Below are 10093 nucleotides of genomic sequence, written 5' to 3' on the forward strand. Positions count from 1 at the left end.
CATACATGAATTACTAACGTAGCTTAAACGACTGAACGCGCCTTCTCTTGCTCAGATCAGAGAACATCAGGAACACAAATACCATATTAACCTGTTTGGGCTAAAGGAAGATATAACCCAAGGGGCAGACTCCAGGACAGAGAAACGCAAGAAATCCTAACACCCCGCACCAAAATCCTCGCCAAAACCGATTTCAGAAACAGCTTACCCTGGTGCCAGCCCGATAAAGTTTCCGGTGCCACACGATACTACGCAAAACCCCTAAATCGTAAAGCAAGTGACTCTAATGGTAAAGGATTTCGCGGAAGGATTCGACAACTAAGAAGTCCCAGGAAATACAGAAAGTGCCTGTGACTCCCCGCCAAGACATGGAGCCCTACAACAGGCCAACATAGCGGAAAGAAGATGCCACCTCTCAATATTGCAACTCCCGACAATGGGCGCACACCTTCGCAGGGGCCATATCTCATCATTAGGGGATCGAACGGGGGGGGGTGAAACAAGAAAGAGGACAGCTCATTGGCTCAATAAGTTGCCTCGGTTTAGGCGTTACCCTATATCATTACCCTTCAGGAAATCAACTACCCGGGTTTATGACATATGAATGCGGACCTGCCAGTTCTATCGCCACGCTAACAAGCAAAGAAATCATATCTATCCAGCATCCACTCCACCAGTCGGGCCAAATCGGAATGCCTACGCAAATGATTCCGAGGAACGTTAAAGTGACGTGCAGCCTACGAATATAAAAAAAAATATTACCTTGACCGAGACAAAGTGCCAACCTCTCTTACGTCATCAAGCAAAAAATGGGACTTTATTTCCTAACCCCTCCGCATCGTGGAAGATTTCAACTTGGAACACGGTGGCCTGGATACAGCTACATGAACAAGGTAGTAATTGCTTTGCAATCTATTTTTGAACCAGAAACTATCACCCTGCTGACAAACCCATACACACCCATGCAAATAGTTCAGTTCAGCTCAGTTTAATCAATGTAAATATCTAGATAGGTATACAGGAATTCTTGGGATAAAATTAGTTAAACATGACTTAACTAGGGCCAGATGATTCATGGCGTGGCTTACATGGCATTACGTACCATCGAGAACCGTTTCTTCCCTGGCAAGTTCCCTGATCTCACTAAGAAAAGTTACCTGATCTTACCAACCATAGAGGGAACTTCACAACGATGTGGTTTCACAGAAGAGAGAACCCGAGAAGCAACCAACTCATCCTAGGCACGGTAAAATTTGGATAAAAGTATTCTATACCAACGTTCGCGAGCGAAAAAAGCAAGATTGACTTGACACTGCAACCGCATGTGATCCATCCCTCTAGAGAAATAGGCCATCGAATTTCGCGAGGATATCGATTGCGTGGCCAAAAAAATACATACAATTACTACTAGCCTCTGTTTATATCAAGGACTCCTCGACCTATGGGAAGCGGCAAGAAGCCTCATCAAACTCAAAAAATAACAGTGCCGCAATCGCCGTTTGTGAAATAACATAGCCCTTCTACCAGAATAATCTGTGCAAGGAAATCTGGCTAGCCCTTTGCGACTGTACCCGGGGCCACTTCAGTATACCAAAGACCTAGACACTGCTCAGAAGCCTCACACACCCTTCACAAATCAAGACCGAAAGAAATCATACCAGCAAAAAAAATCCACTCTCACTCAAGAGATCCCACTGCCCTTTATGTAGTACGTCCTCTAAAAATATCTCCCTGTTCATCGCAAAACAGCATTACCATCGTTCTTTGGATAAGCACAACAAAGCCTGGATGAAGACATCAAAATTAATGTAGTAAAAGCGGCACTGAAATACATGAGAAGCAACAGTGCCTCAGCGGTGGACGACCTAACAAACAAGGTTCTGGGGAACATAAATGATGATTCCATTATCGACCTTAGCGGTAACCTCATCACACTACGGAGGTAGGGCAAACTTAAAAGATGGAAGATGGCAGAGGTGTGGCTTATTCTTAAGCCTCAAGGATTTACGAGCACAGCGAGCATATAGCCTTTATCACGGACGCGAAGCCTGCGATAGCTACTACAACATCGAATTGGCGCCACAGTCCATATAGACAAACACAAGGAAAGAAAATAAACGACACAGCACTGATCAATCCAAAACCTCCTTGACTAGAGGCGTTAGACGTCGAAAGAAAGGACGTTGACGGTACCATGAAATAAAAGACGTATTGCAGAATGGCTCTTGTTTAGGCGTGTTAGTGCATATCTGGAAGAGATTCGGCTTGAATTTAGACGAACACAGGAAGAAACCTCATTGAAATTCGATTATGAAGGACCTCATACACAAGAGACTCATCCTTGTGGAGCGCATCATCGATAAACGGGTACAGCACAACAGTGAACAGAACATGTTCACACATTCCTTGTGGGCATTTCGAAATCACCCATCACGCAGGACATCTTTCTTCAACTTTTCTGTTTCCTTCTTCAGAACATTCTTTTTATTATTCTGGAAGTGGTCATGCTCAGAATCGGCGGAATACGAAGACCGCCATCTTTTCCCTACATTTTGAAGGGGCGTTAGACGTTGTCAGCCACCGAGCCATACTAAAATAACTAAATCGCCCTAAATGATTTCAGACTTCTTCGATGGCCGTAGAGCCAATGAGAAGGTAGGAGACATTACCTCAAAAGCAGTTTATCAGGGCAGCAATGGCACACGCTCCGTTTCTTCTTTTTAATTTCTACTAACACATCCACGCTCCGTTTCTTCTTTTTAATTTCTACTAACACGTCCTTCATCACCGGCCTCTCAACGCCCACTGCAGGGCAAAGGCCTCTCCCATTATTCTCCAATAACCTGCTCCTGTGCTAACTGCGAACAATTTATCCCTGCAAACTCTTTGATCTCATCTGCCCATCTAACTTTCTGGCACCCCCTTCGACGCTTGCCTTCTCTAGGGATCCACTCTATTACCCTTTATGGACAGCGGTTATCTTGCCTTCGCATTACATGCCCTGCCCACGTCCATTTCTTCTTCTTAATTTCTTGATTGATTGATTGTAGGGTTTAACGCGCCGACGCAACACAGGCGATGAGGCGCGCCGTAGTGGAGGGCTCCGGATTAATTTTGACCACCTGGGGATCTTTATCGTGCGCCGAAATCTCGTACACACGGGCGTTTTTGCTTTTCGCCTCCATCAGAAAAGCGGCCGCCGCGGCCGGGAATCGAACCCGCGACCTCGTGCTCAGCAGCGCAACGCCTTAGCCACTGAGCCACCGCGGCGGGTCTTCTTAATTTCTACTAATATGTCTTTAACATTAGTTTGCTCGCTGACCCACTCCGATCTCTTCTTGTCCCTTAATGTTACACCTATCATTTTCCGCTCCATTGCCCGCTGAGTCGTTATCAATTTAATTTGAACCCTTTTAGTGAGCCTCCAAGTTTCTGCCCCGTAGGTGAGTACCGGTAAGATGCTGCTGTCATACACTTTCTTCTTCAGCGACAATGGTAGTCTGTTATTCTTATCTGAGAATGTCTGCCATAGGCACCCCACCCCATTCTGATCCTTCTAATTATCTCTGCCTCATGTATGCGATTGTGGGACACAACTTGGCATAAGTAGACATATTCGCTTACCACTTCCACTGCCTCGCCACCTATCTGAAACCGCTGTGCTGTCCCGAGATTATTGATCATTACTTTGGTTTTCTGCGTATTATTTTCAGGCCCACGGTTCTACTCTGTTCGTCCAGTTCGGAAAGCATGCTTTGCCATTCGTCCCCCGAGTTACTTAGCAAGGCAACATCATCAGCAAATCTGAGGTTACTGAGGTATTCTCCATTAACCCTTACTCCCACCTGTTCCCAATCCAACGCTCTGAATACTTCTTGTAAACATGCTGTGAATAACATTGCAGAGATTGTGTCTCCGTGTCTGACGCTGTTTTTTATACACATTTTGCTGCTCTCCTTACGGGGGATGGTGGTACATGTGGACCCATAGTAAATATTCTCGAGAATTCTTACATAAAGCTCCTCTACACCCTCGTTCTTTAATGTCTGAATGACTGCTGAGGTTTCGACCGAATCAAATGCATCCTTATAATCTATAACGGATATATAGAGAGGTTCAGTATACTGCGGGCACTTCTCTATCAACTGATTGATCGCTTGATAATGGTTCTTTATTGAATAGCCTTTACGCCACGCTGTTTGTTCCTTAGGGAGACCGACATCTGAGGTGGCAGAAATTCTGTTAGGGTTGAGGTTGGTTAGTACCGCGTAGGCGATTTACAGTTAGCTGATTAGCATGAAAGCCGGGCTCATGACCCTTCGTGTTTGGAGCTGCCTATATATGACTTCCTGCTCCCTGCTGAGCCCTTTACAGGGAGGCGGGAGCGCACGTCTGGCGAGCCGATAGGCCTTGGTTATCTCGTTAATGCTGGTAATTCGGTCTCTTGTGCCGAACCGCAAGTGACCACCGCTCGACCCGGCATGGTCCGTTAGTTATTGCGTGTGGCTTGTGTGGTTTCGTTACGGTTTGCGTTGGTGTCCTGCACTTCACCTGCGTGTGCCAGAAACCACTCCATTCTTGCCGTTTCCAGGTGTCTCGGTGTCTCGTTTTAAACCTTCGTCGCAGCAGCAGAGACCCTGCCTCGGGCGAAGTTCCTGATTGCCTGCCGCCAATCGCTCAGGGCAGTGCCGTAGCACGGGTGTTTGATTGCCAGTGCGATGGCCACCTCTTCGGCCTCTTCGGGTGTACTGATCGTCCTGCTGGCCTCCGCTCTGATGCTCCCCCGGCATCGATAACAACCATGGCGAAACCTCTTTCTCTCGCATATTCGGCAGCATCCACCTAACGGGCACCCGTGTCACCGGCGTGCAGGTCCGCGCCAGCGCCTCGGCCATCGCCTTGCCTCTGCCTTCATTGTATTCGGGGTGCACGTTACGCGGGATAGCGTCCACGCGAATTTTGCTCCTTATCTCGTCCGGGAAGGGCGTCTTGGCTCCTTATTGTTCGTGATATCGTATTCCCAGCTTCTCCAGGATTCTCCTACCGGGCTGGGGCATAGCAAGCCTCTCCAGCTGGGCAATTTTCTGTGCCTCGGCGATTTCGTCGAGGGTGTTGTGGATGCTCAGAGTGTACAACCTCTCCGTGCTGGTGGATTCGGCAACTCCGATGGCCGTCATGTATGCCCTTCGGATCACTACTTCGAGATTGTTCTTTTCGTGAGCGATGTAGCGTTGAAGGTTCTGGAACCACGTCGGACGAAAGGGCTGAGGTAGACAGTTTCATACGAATACATACGAGAAGGGAAATATGATGCTGTCATTAGGGGCAGTTGCGGGCAACGACACTGCCGCTAGCGATGTTCTCCTTGCCTACTTGGCTTAGTTGGCCATGAGGCTTCTTTTTTGTCCCGAAGCTAAAATCGGCAAAAAAGGGTAAATGTTTTTTCTTGTTCATGCTACACGAAATTTCTAATTTTCCCATGCAAATAATTGTTCTGGAGCCTAATTTTTACAATACCAAAACAAATTTAATTAATCTGGGGTATCAACACTGTTGTGGTGTATCAACACAAAGTTCCAGCCTTTTGATGAAAAATGGCAAGGATAAGCCGAACGTCGCTGTCCGGTACATGACGGAACGCTTGCTCAGCGCGGCTCGCCTAGACAGTGGCGCAGGATTACCCTCTGGTATATATTAGCAAGAAACTATGGGCTGAGGAGCAAATCTTCGGCTAGTCTCGCGCCACTCGCCTAGGCTAGTCTTCATTGGCGTCTCTTGGGCTTTGGCGACGAGGCGGCGGTGATCGTCCAGTTCCGGTCTCGGCAGCGCGTGGCTGCCCGGCGCAGCTTCCTTATCCTTAAGGGCCGCGTCCATGCCGATGTGATGCAAAGCTGAGGCCAGCATGGGGATGAAACAGCAAACTCCACCAAAGGTGTTGCCTTGGAGCAACGCAAAATGAGATGTGCCATGACTAAAGATGATAATCTATCTGTTTACACTAGATACATGGCGGCCATGACAGAGAACGTGCTGCCTCCGCGCACACACATCTTAATTCTCAACGGTTTAGAACAAAGTGGTGTGTTGAACGGCGTTTTCAGTGTCTTCTGGTTAAAACATGAAGTAATTCAGATACACATGCCCAAAGAGTTATTAAGTGGTTTACTTACACGCTTTAAATTTGGGTGGTTACTTCAGCGACCCAGGTTTCTTGTGTGTTTATGGAACCTGTGCTTTTTAAGACAGCAGGGTAATTTAGTTTAAGCGCAGGAACCCGGTCCCTGACGACAATTTGAGGGCGCAATTTATGAAGTCATGAGCCTTATCGTGTACTACAGTTACCGAAGGTTTGAAAAAGAGAACCTGCACCGGTATAAATGGGCCAAAGAGAGTTACATTGAGGTGCCCGACGTTGTGTATTTCGTTCCGATTCAGCACGGCGTGGTTCCAAATGACTGTGTGCTCATTTCTAACGCACCTTAGCGATGATAGAGGGCTGCACAGTTTGTGACTATTTAAGTGTGTTTTTCATATCACGTAGCATTCGGGCATTGTTCGCAGGTGACATACATCAGCTTATGGGTTTGGGGCTTTTTCGGCGTTTATGTAAGAAACCTCTTTCTCCCGTTTAGTCCTGACATTATTTATAATTAATCAAAGGTGTGGGCATTTCTCCCATATACGAAAGCTGAAATTGTATTGAATACTGCCTGATCAATTGTCAATCGCGCAGAAAGGTACTAAATTCATTTTTTTTCTTTTGCAGTGTGTATGCTATGGATTACGAAGTCAGTTGTGCAGAACATACCTAAGGTGTGCATGGACGCGTTTCGTGCTACCTGCGGCGAAGGATATCCAGACTTCAGCCAAGAACTCTGTCAGTACGCCTGAAAAATGAAGGATACTTTTGAAATATGTGGCATGAGTGCATTGTTTCTAATTCTATGCCGCTCAACGTAATAGAATAAAAGCTAGAAACTTGTTTTTCGAAAGACGTAATTATTGTGTATGTTTTGTGGTAAGGAAAAACGCAGTTCTACACAGTTACCTATAAACTACAGGAAAAATGTAGCAGCCTGTTTTTCTCAACACGTCAATAATTGTGTATGCCTTGTGTTAACGAAAAGCTCCTTTTACAAAAATGCTTTTTTTACATTCTGTAGACGTTCTGTTGACATCCTACCAACTTTATTGCTATTCTGCATACTCTTGGGTTCTATTGACAGTTGTCCGTAAAAAGTCTATTGAATATAAGTTGACACTCGTCAATTGAGTGTTGTATATTGCCGCGAACCAAGTATGGGTTCGTTTATTGTTTGTTTTTACTGCCGGGCCACGCCCGGCTGTGTTTTCTGCGTTCCAGACGAAACGCGTATTACATTCTTTACGTTTATGCCGCTCGGGCTATGACATTCAGATAAGCAGACTGTTTCGCCCTAACGTCACTAGCCCAAAATATTCTGTGATCTACAATGTTCTGGATGTGAATCGACGTTTACAGAAACACTTGCGCCGAAAGATAAAAGCCTGCTGAGCAGACGCCGGGCATTCTTGCGACGACACTCGCCTGTGCTAGTCACTTTGTTGACCACTGCTTCGCCGCCTCTGTATTCTTTTGATTTGTTAGGGGAGCACAAGTTCGCTCCAAACTACTTGTTTCTCCTTCAAGACAACTGCGCGAATTGACTTCGTGACAATATAGAAAGTCTACTTAATCTCCGTTGACATTTCTCGGTTGACGGCTTTATATAAAAGTGTAGGTAATTTATGTTGACATTTTAATTTACGAGCTTCTGTAGGATGACTACTGAAAGTGTTTTGAGATGCTTTGTCGCAAGTTGAATTGAACGCAAATACCTGATTCCTTCGTCCTGGAGTCCGATTTGAATTCATTCATATTGGTTTTTTCTAAATACCTGGACAGGTTCACAATAATTCGGGACAAACTATTTACATGACTTTAACCAAATTACATTACTTTGTTTGAATCACGTTTTAAACACACACACACACACACACACGCTTCTTTCTCTCTCCCCCTCTCTCTGCAAGTATCTTCACACTTGTGCGCTCCAATAATAAAAAGTAGCAAAGGGAGCACTTTCACTGTTCGTACCTCGAGCCGCGCAGTTTCTCCCTCGGAACAACCAGTTCCTCCCTCAGCCGGTCGGGTTGGTCCTTCACTACTTCCTCGCTTTCACTGTTCACACTGATAAACTTGGCTAATCAGCGGTTCCGAACAAGCGTCACCAAGTGGCACCAACCACTCGCAACCCGTCGTCACTGTGTTTTGATTTGCGCAAGCTAAGTGCTACATGGTTGAAAGGAAGGAAATATTTGCGTAAATATTTCGCGACAGACTGCTGGACGCGTCTCTAGCAACGGCGATAATCGAACATCGTCCGCTATGCCAACCTAATCCGGCCGGCGCAGATGTTTTGGCCGCGCTCGATCAACCGCCCCCGGCGCCCCACCCTTTTTGCGCACCTCCATGAGAAACGCGTCAATCACTACAGGCCGGTCAAACACGCGGCGCCGGTACTTTCTTGCAACCCGTTCCAGTTTTCCATTTTGTTTGCTTACAGCTGGCAACTATAAAGTAAACAAAAAGGTTTGCACAATCGTTTACGTCCCAGTGTTTCCCGGTATTGTATTCTTAAAATAATACTGCGCAGTTTTGCAAACATGCAATGACAGGGACACCACACCGCGGCACTGGCATCCCGCGGATGGCGGCTATATATACATGAAGTGCACTGCTGAGAAATTTGCGGTGATGATGCCGTGATTCTTTGCGTTTGTGTGTTTTCAGCTGTAGCACGTTTCTGAGGTGAGGTGTTGTTATGTTACATTTCATAAAGCGAGTGTAGAAATGTACACCTCCGGAAAATGTGTGAACGCTTATCTCTTGAATTAGCCGATTAGCCTGAGCTGTTGCTGGTTCCCTTTTTCATTCTTGCTGCCATTGCACGATCTTTTAGAGAGAAATAATGATGACCTTCAATTAGGTTGTAATGACAGCTCGGTCCTGTGAAAAACGCTTCGGTCAGCAACAGTCACTGAGTCTACACAAAACTTTCTGTAGAAAGTTTACAGAAACGTTTCTGTTCAAAAACGGGGGCCAATAATTGACAAATAGTTGGTTGGCTGTTGCTAGTAGCTCTATAGACAGTAAGTAGACAGTCTACTCAATGTTGGTAGCTTTTGTCGACTTTTGTTATCAAACATTGAATTCAATGTTGGTAAAAAATTTTATGAAAATCAGTTCCTAAAAATCAAGTTAGACCCTTAGTGGAATATTTGCCGTGATTGTAGATTGTAGGACTAGTAAGGTTTGAATTTTATATTCACCAATCAGTAAGCTGATTCATTAAAACCAAAAGTAACTCGCACCGCTTGCATTTTTCGTCGCAGCAGATACGCTTTAACGGTTTTCGCGTTGGTTCTGTTGCGATTTTCCAAAAGTGGCCATCAAAACGCAAGATGCCATTCGTGAAAAAAGCTCTACGAATGTCACTCATCCTGATAAAGTGTATTTGGACAAAAAAGAGGAGAACTATTGAAGAAATTTTAACCTTATGTGTTTGGACGAGACCCATGGTGAATGGCTGGGGTACACTGTGACTCCCGAATTTGAGTTCTACATGTGGTTCATGGCTGCATTCTCAAGTAATTTTAGATTTACTAGAACAAATATGCAAACATGTCTCACTGTTTCTTTGGGAAATACCATTGTTATCTAGAAACAAGGGCAGACAAGAGAGGAATCAAAGCTGTTCACTCAATGACCACCCGTGCAGCCAAATTGCTAATTGTAGCTGTGTACGTTTTAATAACAAAACGTGCTGGCAGCTGTGCATGATAAATAGCCGGCGCAGAAATAATTGCTTACGACAAATAGAAATGCAGCTTAGCTATTACCATCATGAGCATACAAACAGCGCCAAAAACGAGGACTGGAGTAAAGAAAATCGCGGGGAAGGGCTGACAAACATCACGTCATATTCATACCGGCTCGTAAATAGAAACGTTTTCAGACACAAAATGGTACAGAAACAAAGGGATTACAACCTGAAAAATAGAGAATGGACGG

General features: G+C 45.5%; 1 protein-coding gene across 2 annotated transcripts in view; it reads left to right on the forward strand.

Moving 5' to 3' along the window:
- The window catches only part of LOC144167066 (uncharacterized), a 29711-nt gene extending 22742 nt beyond the window's left edge, over positions 1 to 6969 (forward strand). For both annotated transcript variants that reach the window (XM_077696458.1, XM_077696459.1), the window contains one exon: positions 6767 to 6969. In XM_077696458.1, coding sequence (XP_077552584.1) covers positions 6767 to 6891 — 125 coding nt within the window. In that variant the 3' untranslated portion in view covers positions 6892 to 6969. The remainder of the gene's footprint in view (positions 1 to 6766) is intronic.
- Positions 6970 to 10093: the final 3124 nt, after the last annotated feature.

Source organism: Haemaphysalis longicornis, unplaced genomic scaffold (assembly GCF_048455015.1).
Source record: "Haemaphysalis longicornis isolate Haplotype H1 unplaced genomic scaffold, Haemaphysalis longicornis Haplotype H1 scaffold_2, whole genome shotgun sequence".
NCBI classification, from domain to species: domain Eukaryota; kingdom Metazoa; phylum Arthropoda; class Arachnida; order Ixodida; family Ixodidae; genus Haemaphysalis; species Haemaphysalis longicornis.